The sequence below is a fragment of the Bos indicus x Bos taurus genome, chromosome 9 (assembly GCF_003369695.1).
Source record: "Bos indicus x Bos taurus breed Angus x Brahman F1 hybrid chromosome 9, Bos_hybrid_MaternalHap_v2.0, whole genome shotgun sequence".
Lineage (NCBI taxonomy): Eukaryota > Metazoa > Chordata > Mammalia > Artiodactyla > Bovidae > Bos > Bos indicus x Bos taurus.
Genome location: NC_040084.1, coordinates 32145710 through 32170238, shown reverse-complemented (window position 1 = coordinate 32170238; position 24529 = coordinate 32145710). Strand labels below are relative to the sequence as shown.

At 37.1% G+C, this 24529-nt stretch overlaps 1 protein-coding gene across 13 annotated transcripts in view; it reads right to left on the bottom strand.

The window, feature by feature from the left end:
- The window catches only part of FAM184A (family with sequence similarity 184 member A), a 123993-nt gene that overhangs the window by 3711 nt on the left and 95753 nt on the right, over positions 1-24529 (bottom strand). For 10 of the 13 annotated variants that reach the window (XR_003512564.1, XR_003512565.1, XM_027551107.1 and 7 more), the window contains 7 exons: positions 20609-20821; positions 18180-18333; positions 13017-13144; positions 11478-11662; positions 10892-11038; positions 2941-3058; positions 946-1050 (listed from right to left, as the gene is read on the bottom strand). Coding sequence is in view for 11 of the 13 variants with exons in the window: in XM_027551107.1 (XP_027406908.1) it covers positions 946-1050; positions 2941-3058; positions 10892-11038; positions 11478-11662; positions 13017-13144; positions 18180-18333; positions 20609-20821 (1050 nt within the window). In the remaining 2 variants the exon portion in view is untranslated. The remainder of the gene's footprint in view (positions 1-945; positions 1051-2940; positions 3059-10891; positions 11039-11477; positions 11663-13016; positions 13145-18179; positions 18334-20608; positions 20822-24529) is intronic. The other 3 variants (XM_027551109.1, XM_027551111.1, XM_027551113.1) reach the window with 1 other exon arrangement.

The window sequence follows — 24529 nt, the reverse complement described above, 5'->3', positions numbered from 1 at the left end:
ATAGATCCCATCTTCTTAACAGAAGTTTTATGAGCTTGGAAAGCAGAAGTTTTTCTGGCTAAAGGCCTAAGAGAAATTAGGTATGACGTGAAAATTAATGAAATATGAATTGGAAAAAAAAACCAGCTTTAGCACTGGCATTTTTATTTCTACTACTGATTTATGCTAAAAGATATGTAATCCCTATAAAGCCAACATACATAACTATTTTTTATTACTTGCTTTATTCACTAGAGTGATTTGCTCTAGCTTATAAGAAAATATGACCTTTTGCTACTGAACAAATATTTACTAAGTCTCCATTATACCTATAGCACCACAACAGGAGCCAGAGTAGTCTGGGGCACCAAGAGGTACAAGGCTTAGCCCTGTCCATTTCATTTGTCTATAAGGCTCTTCTATCTGTCCTAAGACAGCAACAGAATGTTAGAATAGGTCATTTTCAATTTTAATTATCAAAAAAAGGTGAGAAGGCCATGAGAAATAAGGCCATTCTCTGAAGACGAGTAGGTAACAAAATGCATGTCCAACCCAAGGCCCATTATGATGGCAGGGAGAGCTGTTGGGGATACACTGCTTGGAGTACTTTTCAAGATTCCCCAGAGGATAGTGAACACTAAGGAAATGATGGAAATTATCTTGAAAAGACTCAGAAGTTAGCTTTTTAAAAAAAAAAAGATATGAAAAATGAAATGGTATAACCAAGGTTTTACAATGTTAATAAAACATTGTTTCAAGGAATATGAATTCTCAGCAAATAAATGAATGTTATTAGCATCTAATTCTGAAAATTAGTACACAAAGAATTCATAGATTTAGTGCTAGATTATTAAATTTAAGGAAACACTTTTTGGAAGCTTTATCCTATGCTGCTCTAAATATTTTATAAAAATTTTAATCACGTTTAAAACCACATTCCTATTTTACAATGTTTATAGCACATACCTTCATCAGTGGATTAATAACACCAACCGTAGGACTTGAGTTAAACACTTTGTTGAAGTTAGTTTCTCGATTGACTAATTCCAGCTGATAAAATTTATTATCCTCCTATGCAAAAGGATTACAAACATTTCTTAAACATTTTCTATTGACTATTTAAATCTTAACTATATAAATGCCATTTCATTCAAAATTTAATACAAAACCTGAATGAAAATTTATATACATTATTCAAAGAGTTCTAGACCTAATTGCCAGGGTCTTAAAGTTGGCTGGTTGGTAAGTTCTCAACATCTTTAAAACCTTATGCTCTGGGACTCCTCTCTACCCTTTCATACCTCTTCCCTCCAAGGCTAGAACTAAACTCTCTATTTGGCCCATCTCTTTTCCAGAGGGCTGATGTGTGTTTTGATTAGGCTTAACTTGTATTCATGGAGCTGTGTGCATGGCTGAGTTGTTTCCGTCTAGGAAGATGACACTATGGTGTATCATTATTTGTGAGTCCTAATCTGCTCTCTGAGACATCAATATATTTCAGCAGTGGTAACCACAGAATAGAGAAAAAGTGAATGGTCCATACAGAGATAAGCCCTTTGCCTTTGGTTTCACCAAGTGCTTCCTACAATCAGACTGTAGGAAGTAAACACATAAGTAAATGGATCACTGTGTTGTGAAAGGCAGGGCTATGCTCTAGTAGAACTAGATTATTCAGCCCCCTTCTAGTTACCACTGACTATAATTTGCATTGTTAATCTTAGCCCACGTGCCTCACAGTTCATAGAATCAGGGAGTAGTGAAAAGACTCTACACTACCCTGTGGCTAGAACTGGAAAATCAATAGCGATTTCTACCAAAGATTAAAAAATAGTAATACATTTGCTGATTTCATGGAGGGAATATAAGGTAATTTTTCTGAATCTACTGCTATTAGAGCAAGCTATGATGCATGTGCTCATGTTCACAAAGCTTGGGAAAATGGGTATTTAGTAGGATGAAGTATCTCATACTCTGTCTTTCCAATGCCTGCTTCTGGGTTTCATCTATGAACCCCTAGTCAACTACCTCTTGCTTTTGGCAGGAACTTCTAATGCCAGGAAATAGGATGGCTTTCCTACATGCTTCAAGAAACATTTTAAGGAACAAGGACTTCAAATATAAATGCTCTTAGACTCTCTTTGCACGCTAATATCCAAAGCTGTTATGAAGAAATCAATTAGCAAATACAATGGTTAGCATTCCATTTCTAGTTTTACTATGATTTTATTTGTCAGTAGCAGTAAAAAGCAGTATTTTACTTACTGATCAGGTCATATAATTTTATAAGATTCTGAAATGTTTTATGAATTTTAAAACATTTGTGTATTTTTATTCTTGAAGAATAATGACTCTAATGAAGGCAGTATATTTATTGTTAAATCTGTATTTTCTTCCCTGATGGACTTCTCAGAGCCCCTAACACCTCAGTGTGCATTGAGACTCTCAACAGAGAGCTGGTAGCTTTTCTTAGGGAAACCCTAAGACAATGGAATCCTTTTTCCATGAAGTATGTCTTTGGATCAGGTTTTGGTGGAATACACTTTAGGAAGTTAACATGACTAATTGGAAGTATACACTGCAGGCTAATGCATGTATGTGCTGAATGTTCTTTCCCATCCAATTCTAATTCTACATGTATAGTACACACACACACACACACACTTCAACAGTTTATTAACTGTACACTGGCAATGACATATTACTGAACATTCAATATGTATTAAAAAGCATTTTTAAAAAAAATTACTGAAAAAAATCTCCTTACACTAATACCAAGTTTAAATTTTAAAACTGTATTTATCCTTGTAAAACATTTTAACAAATGTTCAATCATAATACATATTTTGTACTTTTTCAACTTTTGTTTAGCATTACTTAAAAATATTTTCCCATTCAACAGCCTATTAATTATTAACATAGTTACACCATAACCTCCCACTTTGCAAAACCGAAACAATTTACCATTAGCTTCTTTATGACCTGGTCTCTTTCTGTAAGCATGGCTTTTAATTCTGCAATCATCTGTATATCTTCTGGTTTTGATTCTCTCATTAGATATTTTTCTTCCATCTCTTCTAGTCTAAAAACAAGAAAACCTTTAGTTCATTGATATGATGCAGACATTATTTTGTAATGCCTATATTTTTCAAATTAGTCCAGCTGAACACACAAAATTTACACAGTTGAACGTTTTTGCTAAAACTTGTAAGCATCATGACATGACTACCTCAAGAGTTAGTGTTATTTCCTGGAACTCTGCTCAATGTTATGTGACAGCCTAGATGGGGAGGGGAGTTTAGGGGAGAATGAATACATGAATAAGTGTGGCTGAGTCCCTTTGCTGTTCTCCTGAAACTGTCACAACATTGTTAACTGGCTATACCCCAATACAAATAAAAAGTTAAAAAAAGGGGAGGCAGTATTATTTAAGGCTCTTTAAGGGTAAATGGTGTTATTAGAGGCTTTGCAGATCACTATTGGAAGAATTCACTCGTTTTTAAGTTATTTAAGTATACACGGGAGTAAGGTGGGGTATGTGCTATAGAAGAAATAATATACTAACCTAGCAATGCTGGCTCGATGCTGGACATGTAGGCTTACTACTGAGAGAATTTACCACACATACAATATTGTGTGATGATAGAAGGTTTGGTAACATACATAAAAAGGACAAAAGATACAGAGGAAAGGGGAACAAAGCACACACACAAATGACCTCATTCTTTCCTGGTTTATGGGAAATGCAGCTTACAAATTCCATGTGTCAGCTGGTACATATAAACTGGAAAAAAAAATGGTTCACTGGATAATAAGAAGAATTATATTTCCTTCTGGGCCTGTTCATCTGCCCTGGAGGAAGTGAGAAGGTAACAGAACTAAATGTCACTGAAGATTCTAGAACAGAGGCCACTTTTATGAGCAGAGGTGCCACAGACCCTACAGAGTCTAAGGATAGGACAGGGCTCAGTGAAGAGGATGCAAATAGAAACCGCTAGCTTAGTCTGAAAAAAAAAAAGCACTCTGAATTGTAGAATATTCAAATAACTAGAATACTTTTAAAACTTGTTTTCAAAATACAAAGAATAAACTTAAGCTCAATAAAACTTACAGTTAATGAAGATTCACAGAAAAATTTATTTACTCAATATTGAGAAACTTCTAGATGATCTATTCTCTAGGATTTGATAAGCCATTCCCACCCACCACTACCTCCCCCCACACAATACCAGAGGGGTACCAGAATCTCTGCATTTTTTGTACTTTAACTCCACTAACTCAGCTCAAGCCAAAGACTTGGAGATAACATTTTTGGCTCCCTATCCAGGCCCGTGGCTAAAGTTCTACTCTGGGAAGTAGGGAAGTAAGAGGGGGAGAAGTGTGGAGCGAGGGAGCAGCTGTCTCAGGATCCGCTGGGACTTTGTCAGTCCAGTGTGAGGCTCGTTTCACTAACATCAATTGTCTTCTGCTGTGCCAAGTCAATGAGCTCATATACAGTAACCTTGCATTTTATCATGACGTGGCACTGTATTGGCAAAGGTTTATATGTTTTACGGGCAGTGGTTTTGAGAAGCTTGAGAAACAGGGAAAAGGGCATTTGTGTTTCACACCACAGCAGCCACAAGGGGTCACTGGAACACTTTATCAGTTAAAAATAAGGTACAAGATTTTTGAGCTGTTTCCTGAGACTGTACAAAAATACCTGGTAATAAATGGTCGTTAAAAAAACAAAAATCTTAATTTAAAGCCTTATTTTAAACCATTACGTTGATCTTTTTGTACCAGTACAATGAGAAGTCAAGGTAAAGTGAGTCTAAAACAGTTAGTTAAGATCCCTGAACCACCTTTCTGCATAATAAAGGTCTCTACTTAAATTCCAGTGTATGTTTTTGTTTTAACATTCTTTACCTACAGAATTATCAGTTAATCTTCTCCACAAAATATCTTTACAGCACCAAGATTTTTTTAAAAGATACCTGGATATTAAATGGAAAAAATAAATGATTAAATTGAAGAAACATCCATATAAACACAAATGAGAAAGCATTAAAGGAGAGAACAAGTAATATGATGAAGATTTAATTTGCAAACATATTTCAAGAATTACCAGTCTTTCAAACTCCTGATGGGGGGAGTACACTTGGTACTCTTCTGATATCCACTCAAGTCAACACCCATCAATCTTTCTTCAATTGCCCCACATAGTTCTCTAAGCCAGCTGCTTACCAAAGACTAGGTGTGAACAACTAGTAATACAGGAGATGGTTTTTAGTTTGTTCTCCTTTAATCATTTGGATTATGAAGAGAAAAGTCTGTTTGGTTCTGTGTATCTTGAATGGTCTTCATAACATATATGCTTATTACACTGTTCCACAACTCTCAAGCAGGCCTTGGGCGTCAGTGCTGCTGCTGCTGCTAAGTTGCTTCAGTCGTGTCTGACTCTGTACGACCCCATAGACGGCAGCCCACCAGGCTCCCCCATCCCTGGGATTCTCCAGGCAAGAACACTGGAGTGGGTTGCCATTTCCTTCTCCAATGCATGAAAGTGAAAAGTGAAAGGAAGTTGCTCAGTCATGTCCGACTCTTAGTGACCCCATGGACTGCAGCCCACCAGGCTCCTCCGTCCATGGGATTTTTCAGGCAAGAGTACTGGAGTCGGGTGCCATTGCCTTCTCCTGGGCATCAGTGCTAGCCAGGATCTAATAACATTGTTGTATTTTCAAGAAACTATATAATTATAGCTTTGCTTCTATTTAGAATAATGAAAAATGTTTTTCAGTAGTAATAATGGTTTAACTGCAGAGTTAAAACATTTAACAGGAAAAGCTGATTAAAATGAGTCAATTAAAAATATTAAGAAAATAGTATCATAGGTGGACAGAAATTACCAATTTCCCAAAGACTTTATAGGAAAGATTAAAGCCTGGCAAACACTGCCTTGAGGGAACCATGCAAGTACATACAGCCTTTTACTCTAATGGGAATACAGATTCCCATTAGAAGTAACACAAAGAGTGAACAGACAGAAGTAGAGCATATAAAATTATTAATTAGGGTTACCAGGCATACATGCCCCACCCCACCCCTTTTTTTTTCACTCTGAAAGTATATAGGTCAGTGTCTGTGGTTCCTGGACAACACTAACCAAAACTATGAATGCTTAAAAAGCTGCATAAGAATTTTCCAAGTTGATAGTCCTTCTACGTTTTTAAAATAACTGACCAAAAAAAAATTTTTTTGAGCCAAACAACAATAGTCACATATCTATTTTAGAATTTTAATCGTATAAGATGAAAGAACTCTAATATACCACCTTTCTCCTATAGCCTTAAGGAAAGGAAATAAAGTAATTCAAGCAGTATAACATTAAACTTTTCTTTTCACATAAATTATAGGCACAGACTCAACCTTGTGACAATAGAACCACCTACACACATCCTGACCTCACAAAGATTATGAAAATAACTTTACGGCAATTTAAAAATCAAACAACAATGAACTACTAGGGTACTATATTAAAAACTCAAACAACTTTTAAAGAGTAAGTAATTCTAATGCGGTGGAGAACTTCTTTTTAATTAGGGATTATTGACACAGTGGTAAAGAATCCGTCTGTCCATGCAGGAGAAGCAAGAAACAGGTTCGATCCCTGGGTCGGGAAGATCCCTGGAAGACGAAATGGCAACCCACTCCAGTATTTTTGCCTGGAGAATCCCATGGACAGAAGAGCCTAGCAGGCTACAGTCCAAGGGGTCACAAAGAGTCAGACGCAACTGAGCAACTGAGCATAAAAACACAGCACATTGAAAAAAAAAAAAAAAACACACACAGCACAAACCTACTTAAAGTCCAAGTACAGAAACAGTGACAGACTATTTTCTGGGCTCCAAAATCACTGCAGATGGTGCCTGCAGCCATGAAATTAAAAGACGCTTACTCCTTGGAAGCAAAGTTATGACCAACCTAGACAGCATATTCAAAAGCAGAGACATTACTTTGCCAAAAAAGATCCGTCTAGTCAAGGCTATGGTTTTTCCAGTTGTCATGTATGGATGTGAGAGTTGGACTGTGAAGAAGGCTGAGCGCCGAAGAATTGATGCTTTTGAACTGTGGTGTTGGAGAAGACTCTTGAGAGTCCCTTGGACTACAAGGAGATCCAACCAGTTCATCCTAAAGGATATCAGTCCTGAATATTCATTGGAATAACTAATGCTGAAGCTGAGACTCCAATACTTTGGCTACCTGATGGGAAGAACTGACTCACTGGAAAAGACCCTGATGCTGGGGAAGACTGAAGGCAGGAGGAGAAGGGGACGAAAGAGGATGAGATGGTTGGATGGCATGACCGACTCAATGGACATGAGTTTGAGTAAACTCCGGGAGTTGGTGATGGACAGAGAGGCCTGGTGTGCTGCAGTCCATGAGGTCACAAGAGTGGGACACAACTGAGCGACTGAACTGAACAGAAACTCAGTGTTTCCCCCAAGAGGACATTATCTTTTGGCTTCAGTACAGTGCTACAGTGCTAAGTTGCTTCAGTTGTGTCCAACTCTTTGTGACCCCATGGACTGTAGCCCACCCGGCTCCTCTGTCCATGGGATTTTTCAGGCAAGAATACTGGAAAGCTTTGCCATGCCCTTCTCCAAGGGATTTTCCCAACCCACGGATAGGACCTGTGTCTGTCTCCCGCACTGGCAGGTGGGTTCGTTACAACTAGCGCCACCTGGGAAGCCCTCAGTACAGTGAGAAAGTGGAAGTCACTCAGTAGTGTCCGACTCTTTGCAACCCCATGGACTATACAGTCCATGAAATTCTCCAGGCCAGAATACTGGAGTGGGTAGCCTTTCCCTTCTCCAGGGGATCTTCCCAACCCAGGGATCAAAGCCAGGTCTCCTGCATTGCAGGCAGATTCTTTACCAGCTGAGCCACAAGGGAAGCCCAGTACAGTGAGAAGTTAAGGCAAAATAAGGTAAAATAACCTAAACAATAATCATCTCTGAGGCAAATCACCTTTTTTTTTTTTGCGTAATATAGTCTGCCATGACTCCAAGTTCTGTGTATATTTACATTTAGCTCAAACACAATTCTTTAAAAAACAGCCCATTCTCTCATTTGTTTCTAAAACAAAAACCATGACCTATTTCTTAGATACAATGTTTTTACTAAGATACTATACCATTCAAAAAAAATAAAATGATTTCTATAGAATATCTAAAAACCTAAGTAGGCTTTAACACCCAGCACTAGAGAAGATTGCTGGTAATCATTCTGTAACAGATACAGAAGTCTTATCACTATTTCTACAATGTTCTCTAGGTTCTCTCCTTTAGATTTCTGTCCCCATTTCATTTCCCTGGAGTCCAAACAAGGGCTTGGGACAGGAACAGAAACAAGAAATGTCCAGTTGCTTCAGAGGCCCCTCAGCTCCTGATTTCAACCTTGCAGGTAGACCCACGTTCCGCTGGTCCCTCCAACACACCCACTGCCGAGGACCCACACGAGGTTCCTGATTTTGAAGCTTCAAAGTCAGTGTGCAGTTGACTAGGAACTTTAATAGGGTGCCCTTAGTTCTTTGAAACAGGCTGAAAATAGTCCAAAAGTTGTTCTTCCCAGTTCCTTAAACCAAGATGGACCCTCCCTGCATTTCACCTATGTCTAAATCCATTCAACAGATCCTAGCAGGCTGCATTTGAGGATACGGGTCAGAAATATCCAACTGTCTAAAATTCTTCTTTTCAATATGGAAGCCACTAGCCCATATGTGGCTATTAACATTTATATTAGTTAAAATTAAATGAAGTTAAAAATTCAGTTCCTTGGTTTCACCAGCCACTGTCTGAAGTGCTCAACAGTCTTTGTGGCTAGCAGTTACTATACTGGACATTTTTGCTGTTACAGAAAAATCTGTTAGACGTTGCTGGTCTAAATACATTTGTATGTGTGTTTGTTTTTAACTAAGTGAGTAGATACCTAAAACTAGAGGCTAATTTCATGATGATAGCAGGTGAAAAAAGAAATATGGTTGGTTTAGCATAGAAAATGCTTCTAGTTGAAGCAGAAAAAAATGGTAGATCTAGAAAATCAGATAAAATACTTGACTTATGATAATACCAATTCTTTGATTAAAACTGAATAGTAAACTATTTACTATCTACTGAAAATTTATAATGTTCAAAACCATAAAAAACAGAAAGAAGTAAAAATGATATAACCTTTACTCTTTGTAAATTAACATTCCTAAGGAGACAGGACACACGGACAGACAGAGGTTATTATTACTGTGAGCATGGTTTTTCAGAGTATGAAGTGGGAGATTTTGCAGCCTCTGCCTGATAAATAACACAGAGGTCAGAGGAAGGGAAAGCCCAGCCCTGGGGTTTATTGTAATTCATTTCTGCAAAATGTGTGAGGATATGAGCTCTTCTACACAGCAGGTATCTGAGCTCCTAACTGCAGCTCAAAAGGATTTAAAAAGTACCTCCAGTAACCACAAACACCAAAAACCACTATGACTGAGGAAATTATCTCAAGAGTCTCTACCATTTCAATGGTAACTTTATGAATTAGTAAATATTATAGGGAATCCTCAAAATTTTTACTTGTAAAATATTCCCTGAGTGCCAACTGATGGGAAAATTCTGTGTAGGTCCATCAGAAAGAGCACCTCCCCTCAGAGGCCACTGAAGTAAATGCCAATGACCGGGGTAGGGGGTCAGGTGTGGGGGGGGCTGTTTTCTATTTCAGCTGTAATAAAGTGGGCATATATGGTACATATGTAACAATATTTACTATGAGACTTGGCTGGTTAAATGCAGGAAATGAGAGATGACTGGAAGAAGGTAATAGGAATGACACAGAAGGTTATTCTAGACTGTAGAGGACAACACAGGAGACTCTCAGAAGGAAACTCATGTGTCGGTGTGGCTGACAGCCAAGTAGCAGACAGGGAACACGGATGGCTGTGCAAAGAGGCAGAGAAGGCACAGCCGAGCCAAAAGTTTGACTTTGAGGGTAATGGAATTAAGTCACTATTTTGACTTTATCAAACTCTGTGGAAATACTTACATTTTTTAATGAAGACTTTTTAATTGATTGGAAAAAGAGAGATTGAAGGTGAATAAACCATATGATGCAGCTCAGAGTAAATTATTTCTGAGATAACTTAAATTGGACCACAGTTTAGGCCACAGAGATGGAGTGAATGCCAGGTGCATTGGCTATAGAAGTTTATAAATCAATATAAAAAAGAGAGGGGCAAGTAAGTTAAAAAAAAATACACAACAAAAACATAAACCAGTAATTAGAACTTTGGGTTTTAACTATATAGGAGCCACTATGTATAAGCATAAGTTTGTGATATTTTACCTTTATTGATTTCTAAAATCATAAATCAATCAAATGCTTGTTGTAGGAATTCAAACAATGTGTAAATAGAGTAATACAAAATAAGAAGGAAGTTTTTGCTCTTCTCCATTCCCAATATCTCCTAATCTAGTTCTTACAAGGAATTACTACCATTAAGAGGCGTATTTGTTTCTTTAAGATATTTTGGTATTTTGGCAAAATATGTATTATTAATATATATAGGATCATAATAATCCCACTGGTCACAATATGGATATCTTTTGAGTTTTCACCATGCTGTGATAGGTCATGATCCCTGAGGGACACTTTGGACAAATATTGTCCTAGTACAATTGTAGCAGCAGCAGCTGATTAAACATATTCATTCAACTGCCTTCTTCTAATTAAATAATATATTATATTGCAATTACCATCTGTAATATGGCATTAAGTTTTCTTTTTAAAATATCACTTAATTCGATTCAAGGCTAGCTAACCTGAGGTGAGACACAGTGCTTCTCAATTTATTTATTCTCCACATGTGAATTTTCTTTAACATAAGGTGACTTACGACACTCGTAAAGCTGCATTTACTTCCTTGAGTAGCTCGTTAGTCTTATTAAAATCTGCCCGCATGATATTTTTCTCTCTGAGGTGGTCTGCTGTCATGACATCCAGCTCTTTTTCAAGTCTCTTGTTTAAATCTTGTTCATGCAACCTGTTTAATTTATTTTTAGTTAAGAGAATGTTATTCTGAAGTCAAGCTTTCAAAACTTTCTATATTCTACCAGATTTGAAATGGTTTTTAGGTATAATATATAGAAAATTACAAAATCATTGGAAACAGTCTAAAGTACTTACTTTGCTCTCATCTTCTAGCTTGTTAAAGTTGTCTCCTTTAATGCTTTTTTAAATAACATTTTTAAAAGATTTTACTTATATATAATTTGAAAAGTTAGTAAATGTATATACATCATTCAGAATATAAACATTTCTTTTACAGTCAAATGATAACATAGTCAACAAAGTAAAAACTGGTCTTCAGTATCTTACTGGAAGGCTATCTAGTCATGAAAATAGGCATGTATTGTTAAATACCATTGCAATAGTCTTTCAGGTAACACTGAAAATTCCTTCTGCAGTAATTAATGGCATACCTCATCTGTTGGTTGGATTCACTTCGTATTCTGAGAATTTCTTTTCCCTTAAATTCCAATTCTTTGGTCAGGGCATTTATATTTTCATGAAGGTGCTGCACCTCCTTATCCAAGTCTGAGATGTGATGCTCTCTGTGTCTTACTTCATCCTGTAGATCTGTTATTCTGCACATGTGCTCCTTACTCTGGAAAATAAATAGTTCTGAAAAGTTTTCTACCTATTCACTTTCTCTGTTTAAGGGGAAGAAAATGACATACTGGAATGTCAAATGTAATAAATCTGACATTGCTTCAAAAGCAAACTGCTGAAACCAGGAAACCTCTATTCTCATATATATAAGGAAGTGTTTATATAGATTCAGTTTCAGTAATTTCAGGGCCACAGGGGACTCGAAAGACCATATAAACACATCTCCCTCATTTTACTGATTAAGAAAAGAATACCAAAGAGAGGATTTGTCCAAGAATGACTTATAATCAGTGGCATAGCTGAGATTAGAACACAGGGCTCTCATGTACTCAGAAAGTTATGTGGTCTTGATGTAAAATGCTGGTACCATTGTCCTTTCATTTAAAAAGGACCAGCCTCTAATGAAGGCCATCCCCAAACACATACATCCTGTTGCTTAGAAGACTTCATTTGCTTCATGCTGGTCAAGCAGTTATTTTGTCTGACAGATAAGCTCCCTTCCATCTTCCTAGAAGTCACTGCTTTTGGCAAATTCTGCAGACCTAGACATTGTCAATTCCAGCAGCAGTCTAGCTGAAGAGAAAAGAACTTACCTCCATGGTTATAAGGTAGTTCATTTAAAGCTTTCTAGTAATGAAGGAAAATTTGAGCTGATCATTTAACATATTTGAAGAACAAAGTGAAAGCCATTAGTAATAAACTGATAAAGAATGGCCTTCATTGTACTTTGCCTAGAAATCCATTTCATCCATATATTCAGTATACAAACTATCTAATTAAAGACAGTACTTATGAGAAAAATGTAAAGTGTGAACAGTAGCTGTGCTAGTGATATGGAAATACAAATTATCTTTATTCTTCCTGAGGACCTGCTACTTCTATGGCTGTGCTATTTGATATGGCTATTTATAGTCAAGTTTAAATTAACTGAAATCAATTAAATAAATTAATAAAAACTAATTAAAAAATCAGGTCCTTGGTTACACTAGACATGTCTGGCTAGTGACTACCTTAGGACAGATATATTAAAACAACAGGTCCCTCATCATGGCAAGTTCCACTGGACACTGCTGTTTTATAGTATTCTGTTTTTACTCTTTGTATTATTCACACTTCATTGCTTCACTCAAAATGCAAATAAAATTCAAAATATTCAATTGAAAGGTCATAAACTGACCATTATACTAAAGTCAAATTACCTATTTCTATTTAAAAATAACTCTTTAATATAGACAGTAAATAATTACTAGTGAAATATTAGTCATTACAAAATAATTTTCATAAAATTGTGAACATTTTCAAATCTGTTCACATTTAAGAAATCATCACAGAACCCAATGCTCTTTTACCTGTCTTCTGCTGATGTCTATGCTTCGCTCTAATTCCATTTTAGCAGCTGCCAATTCTTGATGATGATTATGCCTTAACAAATCAATTGCAGCTGCATGTTGCTGGTTTAGTTCAGAGCGTAAGGAAGCTGGAATCCAAGGGAAAAAAGGGATTTAGTGTATTCTAAAAATATTAGTATTTTAGATAAAATTTACAAAAATTACAAAGTATTTACAAAGTATTATTTTTTAAAATTAGGACATATATATTTCCATTAAAATATCATAGAATTGTGTATACCTCTTAGACTACTACAGACTATCATAAAGTATCAATTTAGAGGTTTATCTAGCTTTGATGAGGATAAGAAAATTTTCAGCTGCTCAAATGAATCAAGGTATTTCTGTATAAGCTTTCAGTTTGCAAGCAAAGTGCTAACAGAAAGGAAATTTTTAAAACTCTTCTCACTCACTAGTAGAATATAACATATATTTAGGAGGGAACTTCCCACCCAGGTAAGACTTCTTCCACAATATCCCTCAATGATGTTAAGCACTATCTGGTAAATGTTCCTGGTGATTTGGAAGTCATCATTTTAATCTGAATTTGAGATTATTTCATAAAAGCCACACATACCGAATGCCAGGTACTATACTAGGGGAGAATAAAATATAACCTTGTTTTTATAACTGCACAGGCTAGACAGAAAAACATCATGTCAAGGAGTTAAGTGGGGTATCAGAGATGAACACGGGTTATAATGAGAGTAGGGGGGATGTCAAGAACCCAGATTTCCTAGGAGAAGGAAACTGGGGATAGGATCACAAAGGAATTGTCACAGTAACACAGGCTAACATATGCAAAAGCAGAAAGAACCTGGTCTATCAGACAAACTATAAAAAGTTTGGTGTGGCAAGCGCCCAGAGAGCAAGTAGTCATATTGGAAAGACAATGGAGCCCAGTTCTGAGAAAGCTTTTTTTAATACAAATGCTTTCCATTGCATGTTTTGATTCACGGTCCTCAAACTAAGATATTGAAAATGTGTGGACCTATGCCATCTTCTGAAACATGATATTGACCTGAATATTTCTGGAAAAGTCACTGTTTTTATATTAATACTGAAGATATGAGTAAAATACAAATTAAAAATTTCAAAGCTAAAACATGAGATTTCAAAGAAATGCTATGCTTCTTAGAGAACAAATTTATGGTTACCAGAGGGAGGGATAGTTAGGGAGTTTGCGATGGACACGTACACACTGCTATATTTAAAATGAATAATGAATAAGGACCTACTGTATAGCACAGGAAACTCTGCTCAATATTATGCGGCAGCCTGGATGGGAAGGGGAGTTTGGGGGAGAATGGATACTTGTATATGTATGGCTGAATCCCTTTGTTCTCCACTTGAAACTATCACAATATTGTTATTTGGCTATACCCCAATATAAAATAAAAAGTTTGTTAAAAAAAAAAAAAGAAATGCTGTACTTGTAGCAAATCAATTTAGGCTCCTCCCAAGAGCCTCCTAAGTTTTTTCCCCTGGTGCTGGGCTGCTTCAGAACTTAAGGAAGGACACAAGAAATCAATGAAGGATTAAAGTCACATGGTGAGACTTGAGTTAAGCAAAAATTAACCCAACTGGAGTCTGGAGAATGGACCGTAGAAGAGAGATTAGCAAGAAGGCTGTGGCAATAATTCAGGTGAGAAATGGTACAACCGTGAATCAAGTGTGGCAGAAGGATGAAAGAAGAGGAAACAGATACAGAGAATATTTAAGAGGAGGAACTAACAGGATGTGGAGTGAAGAAAAAAGGTTGAAGGCACCTCCTAGATTCATAGTTTTAGCAACTCAGTTAACAGTGATACCATAAATTCAAGTGGAAACTTTAGAAATGGAAACATATTTTAGAAGTGAGGGAGATGGTGAGCTAATATTTTAAAACATAGAGTGTGAGTTAGAATATCTAACAGTCTAAAAAGTTGTAAAAGGTATAAATCTAATTCACAAGGCAAGTAGTTTGGTCTGCTAAATCACTTCAGTCGTGTCCGACTTTGTGCGACCCCATAGACGGCAGCCCACCAGGCTCCCCTGTCCCTGGGATTCTCCAGGCAAGAACACTGCAGTGGGCTGCCATTTCCTTCTCCATAGACCTTCTTGGTCTAGAAATACATATTTGGAGTCACAGCACAATAGATGGTCACTGAAGCCACAGATGGGTGTAAAAACAGAAATAATCAAATTGGAAAAGAAGATACACAAATGGTAAATGAGCATGTGGAAAAATCCTCAATACCATTAGCCATTAGGGAAATGCAAAGTAAAATTCACAATGAGATATCACTACACTCCTACCAGAATGGCTAAAATACAAAATAACACATCGAATGCTGGTGAGGATGTGAAGAAACTCGGTCACTCGTACCTTGCTGGTGGGGATGTTTAACAAACTAAACATATGATTATCGTATAACCAACTCCTGCCTAAATTTGCACAAAAACTCCTGCAACTCAACTCCTGCCTGAATTTGCACAAAACAAATGGATGTCCTTCAGTGGGTGAAGACAACAAATAAGAGAGGTCAATACTACGGGGACAACTACTGATACATATAACAACCTGAATGAACCTGCAGAGAATTATGCTGAGTGGAAAAAAGCCAATATCGAAAGGTTATATATTGTACAATTCCATTTACAATGTTCTTAAAATGCCAACATTAAAGAAATGCAGAAGAGATGAATGGTTGCCAGAAGTTAAAGATGGGTGGGGGAGTAAAGTACATGTGGCTATATACAGGCAGTAGGGATTGCATGGTGATGGGAATGTTCTGTGTCTTCTGGGTCTGCATCAATGTCAACATCCTGGCTGTGACATGCACTTTAGTTTTGCAAATGTTACCTTTGGGGCAACTGGGTAAAGCATTCAGAGGATCTCTCCGTACTATTTCTTATGAAAGTGAAAGTGTTAGTCGCTCAGTTGTGTCCGACTCTTTGAAACCCAATGGACTATAGCACACCAGGCTCATCTGTCCATGGGATTCTCCAGGCAGGAATACTGGAGCAGGTTGCCATTTCCTTCTCGAGGGTATCTTCCCAACCCAGGGGTCAAACCCAGGTCTCCTGCACTGCAGGCAGATTCTTTACCATCTGAGCCATCAGGGAAGCCCACGTGTGAATATACAGCCTCATGTGAATCATCTCAGAAGAAAAGGTTTATGTGCGTGCTAAGATACTTCTGCTGTGTTTGACCCTTTGTGACCCTATGGACTGTGGCGTGCCAGGCTCCTCTGTCCATGGGATTCTTCAGGCAAGAATACTGGAGGGGGTTGTCCTGCTCTTCTCCAGGAGATCTTCCTGACCCAGGGATCAAACCTGTGGCTCCTATGGCTCCTGCCTTACAGCCAGATTCTTTACCACCGAGCCACTAGGGATGCCCACATGTGATTCTACAATTATCTCAAAATAAAAAGTTTAAGAAATCACAAGAAGTCCTTTTGTCAACAAAGACATATTTAAATCATGTTTCAGTGGACAAGGGTTCCAACACTTGGCCCATGTTTACCTCTCCTCAGGAAGAGGAGGGCGCTCTAACGACCTGGCCTACAAGTCCCAGCAGCAGCAGAGATGATGAATGGGTCAACGGGTTTTCCATTTGAGGCCCCAAATAGTCACAACTTTGGTCTTCTTTTTTCTCAATTCTTACTTTGAAAAGAAAATTTCACTGAAGCGTGACAAAGACACAAAAAACATTAGGAGAATTTGTTTTAAAAAAAAAAACAAGGAAAATAAAATGACAGGAATAAAAAGTTATTGAATGACATTCAGAGCAGATCAGATCAGTCGCTCAGTCGTGTCCGACCCTTTGTGACCCCATGAATCGCAGCACGCCAGGCCTCCCTGTCCATCACCAACTCCCGGAGTTCTGAGACTCACGTCCATCAAGTCAGTGATGCCATCCAGCCATCTCATCCTCTGTCGTCCCCTTCTCCTCCTGCCCCCAATCCCTCCCAGCATCAGAGTCTTTTCCAATGAGTCAACTCTTTGCATGAGGTGGCCAAAGTACTGGAGTTTCAGCTTTAGCATCAGTCCTTCCAAAGAAATCCCAGGGCCGATCTCCTTCAGAATGGACTGGCTGGATCTCCTTGCAGTCCAAGGGACTCTCAAGAGTCTTCTCCAACACCACAGTTCAAAAGCATCAATTCTTCGATGCTCAGCCTTCTTTACCGTCCAACTCTCACATCCATACATGACCACAAGAAAAACCATAGCCTTGACTAGACGAACCTTTGTTGGCAAAGTAATGTCTCTGCTTTTCAATATGCTATCTAGGTTGGTCATAACCTTCCTTCCAAGGAGTAAGCGTCTTTTAATTTCATGGCTGCAGTCACCATCTGTAGTGATTTTGGAGCCCAGAAAAATAAAGTCTGACACTGTTTCCACTGTTTCCCCATCTATTTCCCATGAAGTGGTGGGACTGGATGCCATGATCTTTGTTTTCTAAATGTTGAGCTTTAAGCCAACTTTTTCACTCTCCTCTTTCACTTTCATCAAGAGGCTTTTGAGTTCTTCTTCACTTTCTGCCATAAGAGTGGTGTCATTAAAAACAAACAAAAAACCCTTTAAATACATTTCAGTTTTTTTCCAAACTCAATTATCTTCTATAGAAAAGGTAATGATTTTAACACCTCAAAGATAAAAATCCTATTTAATATAACCTCTATAAATACCCATATAAAAAGTCAGACCAAAATATGACTTTCCCCATTGAAACAAAATCCTAAAGTGGGGGAAAAAAAAACCCAATATGATGATACAGCCTAAAGACATGTGGTTCCATGCTTTCTATTCCTTTCAGTCACTTGATAGTGGGGAAGTATGAATGTCACGGACTAACGCATTAGTCCCTTAATGACAAATGGAAGCCCCACTTTGTGTCGCTTACACAGCCAAAGTACAGAGAACGTTGAGGGAACCTCACTTTACCATGTGTGTTCTATCCATTCTACTCCGCCAACACTTGCTCCTTCATCCAGTAACTTCAAATATAATAGGAACAACACTCAGATAGTCATTCTGAGGTTTCAAAGATTAAGAGTACAGTTTTGTAATTTCTTACTGAATTTCAAGTTAGAAGGATGTAAAAATAAATATGATAGGAGTATAATCATTTCAAAATACCAAGCATAGCCTTTCCTTCATCTTCTAATTCAAACCGAAGTGTCTGAAGTTCCTGTTCCATTTCTATCCTGAAGCCCTCCATCGATTCTCTGTGTGCATCTTTTAATGACTGAAGCTCTGCAGAATGTTTCTGTTGTAAATGACTTTCAAGAGCCTAGAATGAGAGAAACATACTCAAATTATTATGCCAGACTACAGGAAGGGAAATGCAAACAAAATAGAAAAAATACTAAAACTCATTATTTAAGGAAAACAGATCTCTAATTCATTTCAAGAAAACTAGATATAAGATCATCACCAGAAAATAAACTAGTAGGTTCACTTCAGCAGCATAATCATCGTGAATCAGAGTCAATATATAGTGTTTGTATTGAGATACAGACCCTTTACCTAGGGCAGTTTCCAAATGAAGCTATTTTCTTAAACAGCTAAGGAGATGTAAACCACCAAAAATTAACAAATAATTCTTCTGTGTGCATAGACTTAGACTCAGCAAAGAGGTGGAGGAGGGCAGATCAGGAAAGATCTCCTGATTAGGAAGAGAGGAGGGCTTTTACAGCTCCAACCTTAAAAAGTGTTTGTAGCTTTTTCCTACAGTCATCCTTTCTTTGCTCCTGCATTTGTGAACAGAAGCAAAAGCTCTGAGAGGATGTAACTGGAAAACTGAAGACTTTCACGTGGTTAGTTTTAAAAGCCTAACCAGAGGAACAGACTATGTACATGTGGCCAAGATAAGGAGAAAATATATGGCCACAAAGCTTAGGGTACTTCAAGTGTAGAGACAGAACTGTGCCAGGAAGGGTTTTTCTTACTGTAATCTATAAAGGTTTCCGAGAAAGCGACCACATTGTAAGTAGGGCTGTATTTCTTCAATCACTACTCTAAAATGCTTTTAAAAATTATTATTTGGCTACTTATATTCTTTCTGAAACATAAAGTACAGGTTCCTTTGAATATAGGTAAAATAAAGGACTTTGAGTACAGGCAACATGACTTAGGGTTAGCTTGGCTACCTAATGACAGACAATAAAATTGCCATTTCTGATTTCTTCTGAAAAATGATTATAGTTCTGAAAAGACTGTTTGTATAAAATTAAAGTATGATATGTAAGCTTATGTGTTATCGTAATTCACAAATGGAATCCAATGAATAGAGTATTTAGCAATGCTAAGGTTGAATTATTAACCAAAGGAACCCCCTTGATTTTTTTGGACAATATCAATAGACTAAACTTACTGTACAAGCAAATTAGTTGTTTTTAAGAGTATGACATTTTTCTTTTAACAATTTTTAAATAACATACCATTTCTTAAAATAGTGTCTATACCCAAATAAAGAATTAAAATGTGTATATGTAGTAACAGTATGGATGGTAAACATTATTATTAGTAACTTTTTCTATCACATCTTTATCTTAATTATCCATAAGGTCCTTAAATTGAGAAATACAGTGTTAAGAAATGAACTACACTAAAATTAATCACACTAAGGCTAAGTCCAACTAACATTTTAACACAGAACTAAATAATGGATATGGGGAGATTCTGGCATATAATGAAACCAATAATGTATCTTTTCTGAGTGATCACCATATAGTGATACAAACAGTATACAGGGAATTGTACTATTTTTAAATGTCTCCAATTTCATTTCATTGTGAGTTCTGTGCATAAGAAAAAGCATGAGGGGAAAAAATGGAGATAAAAACTTTAAATGCTTTAGGCACATGTATCTTTTGTAGATCTAGACTAAAGAAAAAAATTAAAAGTTGGATGAAAGGCTAAGTTCAAGACCAGTATTAAGAGATTACAGTGATAACAGTAATGACTAAATTTATGTAATCACTGCTAACACATGACAAACCAGAGCTTTAGTCACATCATGACCTTGGCCTTTTCATGGGAAACAGAAATAACATATGTCTGCTACAGTGTACAGTTAAAGGGAAACTGAAAGTCCTTCAGTCCTGTCTGACTCTTTGCAACCCCATGGAATACTCCAGGCCCAGGATACTGGAGTGGGTAGCCTGTCCCTTTTCCAGGGGATCTTCCCAACCCAGGGATCGAACCTAGGTCTCCCACACTGCAGGTGGATTCTTTACCAGCTGAGCCACAAGGGAAGCCCGGGAATACTGGAGCGGGTAGCCTATCCCTTCTCCAGCAGATCTTCCCTACCCAGGAATCAAACCAGGGTCTCCTGAATTGCAGGCAGATTCTTTACCAACTGAGCTATCAGGGAAGCCCTACAGTGTACAATTAGTGTATGTGTTTAATCACTGTGACCCCTACAAGAAGTCATAGCCTAGAAAACACATTGAAATAAAGCAATACATACTTTTTTGGAGCAAAAAATAAATTCTTTAGAATCGTAAGGTTAACAGTGATCAGGCTGTTGGGTTACATTTGAACGTATGTCACCTAAAACTTACTCTTTGTTCCTTTTCCTTTTCTTCTTCCATGGTTTGAAATGCAAGGACATGTGCTTCTTTTAAAGATTTATGTCTCTGTTGATGCTGCTCCTCTAATTCTTCGAGCTCTTGTGTCAGTCGCTGTCGCTCCTGTGTAAACTGGGCTTGCAGTTGCTGCAGAGAGGTCTGAGACTGGGAAAGCTGCATCTCCAGATTCTGTTTCAGGAGGGAAATCTGCCACAGGAGGGCACACAAAGAGGAATAAATACAAGGACTATTTCACACAGTGCCTATTTAGGGGGAAAAGGCATTTTGAAGATATTAGCAACTGCAAAATAACTGCCTTAAAGTGCCCACTTAAAATGTCTTATAGTATATCCTAGATGGCTAATCTTAAGGTATTACCACTTTTATTCTGTTTTCAGTGCATGTGTGTTCAGTCGCTTTGGGTCGTGTCCGACCCTGCAACCTCACAGACTGTAGCCCTTCAGGCTCCTCTGTCCATGGGACTCTCTAGGCAAGAATACTGGAGTGGGATGCCATGCCCTCCTTCAGGGGATCTTCCAGACCCAGGGATTGAACCCGCATTTCCTGTGACTCTTGCATTGCAGGCAGATTCTTTACTGCTGAGCCACAGGACTGTTTAAGGCTGTGGGCTCTGAGTTAAAATCTTAGCTCTGCCACTTGCTTCGGTCAACACCTCACCAGGCCACGTGACAGAAAAGAGCATTTCTACACACAGTTTACTTGGAATAGTTCCTGCCATGTACAAAGATTAACTGCTCAATGAAAGCCAGCTAAAACTATTTGAGCATTAAAGAAGTACTCTTTAAACAGTTTATCAATTTAGAATTTAGAATTCTTGTGTAAAAAACATTTTTATTTTTGAATTTTGATTTAATTCAAAAGGATCTGCAGAACTTCAAGCTTTTTAAAAAACCACAAACCTCTCACAATCTTCTAGTTACAGCCTTGTAATAATGACAGGTACTTTTCTTTCACTATGGAGAACTTATTTGTTCCTTCTATTGAAAACATCACCCTTAATACATCCGCACTGCCTCTGTATGTTTTAAAATACATGCAGAAGTACATTAACCAAAAGAAGCACAAAATATGTATAAGCATCTGTATATATGTGTGTGTGTGTTCACATATACATTTGTTGAAACCATTTTATTTGATCTGTTTCTCTTCTCATATAACAAAACTATAAACTTGAAACTAGATGACTCAATCATATTCTACAAGTCTGAGGTTAACGGGAACTTAAAAAAAACAGATAAAAAGTTGTCAAATATGTCCCATTAAATAATAAGATGCTGTGTTTATATGTAGATAAAAACTGTTTCTGTGGCCAAGAAAGCTAATGGAAAGAAAAGACTTTAAAGTGACTTTCTGTAAATAAGAAAAAACTTTCTTTTGGTTGATGGAAGGTAGACATAGGCTGCCTCACATGTCTTACCATGAAGGTACGTGAGAAAGAAAATGATAGGCTGAAGAATCACCAGCAATGTAAACTGAGAAAGAAAAATGAGAAAGAATGAACTGGAAGACAGGAGAGGGCAGAGGCCAGCAGCAGGAAACAGGCACAGACTATACCGAGCTTCAGGTAAGTGACAGCTGTCTGGAAGGGTTTGGGACAAGGGCAGGGTTATACACCAGGATTAGTAGAAAAGGTTACATGCCTTTGTGGGGAGGGTCAAGTACTGATGAGAAATGATACTACTGACACATGTTCAATCTGTTTTAACATATTTCCAGAGAAGTGACTTTACCTATTGAAAGTTACATGAATTCTACTCACTAACTTCCAAATAAGCTTAAGATTTCAGAGGTTATTTCCATGTTTAGAGTCATGGTGAACTGCAACACTCTGACCCCGGGCAACGCAACTCCATACACCTCTAAATGGCAGTAGCACTGACGATTTACAGCTCAAATAAACCTGCAAACGTAAAAACTGCAGGAGAAAGGCACAGCAACAGCTAAGCCTTCCTTGTGGGAGCTGGAGGGCCAAAACAAACCATGTCATGTGATTTCTCACCATTTTGTGCAAAGAAAATCAGGATGAAATGAATACTAAAGACAACCTCCAAAGAAAAAAAGAATCAAAAAAGGGTAAAAGGTAATCAAATGTGTGTTTGTGAACCCCAATGTGTAAAGTAGTAGAGTTAGCTGGTTCTTGAAATAGACAAGGCTCCTACCCACTCTCTTCCCAAGTTCAAGCCTAGTCCCAGACCCAGAATAGGGACCCATGTGACTGCCTTGTCCCTGGTGACAACCTACTAGAACATATATGAGAACATTAGGGAAAGACTATGTTCGTTACATAAAGAATAATGACTGATCCTATCAAAGCTATTATTAGGCCCCTGGCCAAGTGAGGACGAATTTACCCAGTGAACAAGCTCCTCACCAAGCCATCTGCCCTGGGATGCATCCAAGTCCACTCAAAGAAAAGTGGCATAGCGTTCTGATTTGTACACAGGCACCACACGGGCTAGTGGTGGCCCTGGATCCTGTCCTCCAATTAAGGGTGCATTTAGGTTAGTAAGAAGCCAATCAGTTCACAGCAGTGTAGCTTTTTTTTCCTAAACTATTTCAAAAGGTCACTGTATCAAAAAGAGCTCCCATATGTTAATTTGACTATAATTTGACTCACACTTGAACCAGTTAAAGATGCAATTTATAAAGAAGTACAACATTTAAAATTAATGAATACCACAATTTTGTTAACAGTTATACATTTAAAATCTAAGCACACTTTTTAAACCTCTCCAGCTTAATACTTTAAATATAATATACTTTACCTTGAAAGAACTCCAAAGTAATATTTTTAATTTTAGAATATATGATTAATCTTTATATTTAAGCAAATATAAAGAATATGCAAAAAGACATTATCATGCAATTTAGTCCTCAAGTATACTTAGTTTAGATACTTTATATTCTTAATTTTGAAAGCATATGAAAATAATATTAAGGCTATCTAAAAACCTTTGGATTCATGCTCAAAACAGTAACATTATTCGTAAGCAGGAAGCCTTTATCATGCAATGCAGCATCAAAACTTATTTTGCTCTTTTAAAAATTAAATTAGTAGATGGCATTAAATTGTCAGCCTTTATTCAGCATGAAAATTACATGGCACTTTAAAGACAGAAATAATGAGCAAAGCAATGTAAAATGAACTGTTTTATAGCTATAACTTAAACAGCAGAGTTTAGTACACTTTATGGAAATACATATTAATATAAAACTTCATTGATTTAAAATAAAACAAAGATAGACTTTGCATTAAATAGTCTGGGTAACTTACATCAATACTCTCATTACAGTATTACAGAAAGGCATTTGTTGAATAAATGAGAAGCAGTACTAGTTGCTTCAAATTATTTTCAAATTATGAAATATATGGTGTAAGTTTCTACACGTTTGTTGTAATTTTAAACCTTAAAGCTTTTTATTTTGCTGATTTTAAATGAACCAAAGAGAATATTTTAGAAAAAATTTTCATCCTAATTAAAAAATTCCCACCACAGCAGTTTATATATGAATTAAATAATATGTTCTACTAATCAAGAGGCACTTTGCAAATACTTTGCAGATACTTTGCAAATAATTTTAAAAGCCAAACTTCACTGACAGTAATTGCTACCTTGTGATCTCTACCACTTAAAATACTATCTTTTTGAAAATAAGGCTGTACAAATTTCAAAAAGACAAAATTAAAGACATATAGATACATTTTTCTGAAGAAGGGAAAGCTTTACCTCTTTCCAACAGGGCGGTTTCACAAAGATTCTGTACCTCTGCAATGGTGTTTGTGGAAATCCCTCAAAATAGAAACTGAAATATCAAATCTGAGGTACTGGATACGATAGGATGTCAACATGAGATACGTCATTCACTATGTACGTCCTACTTACAACCTTTGGT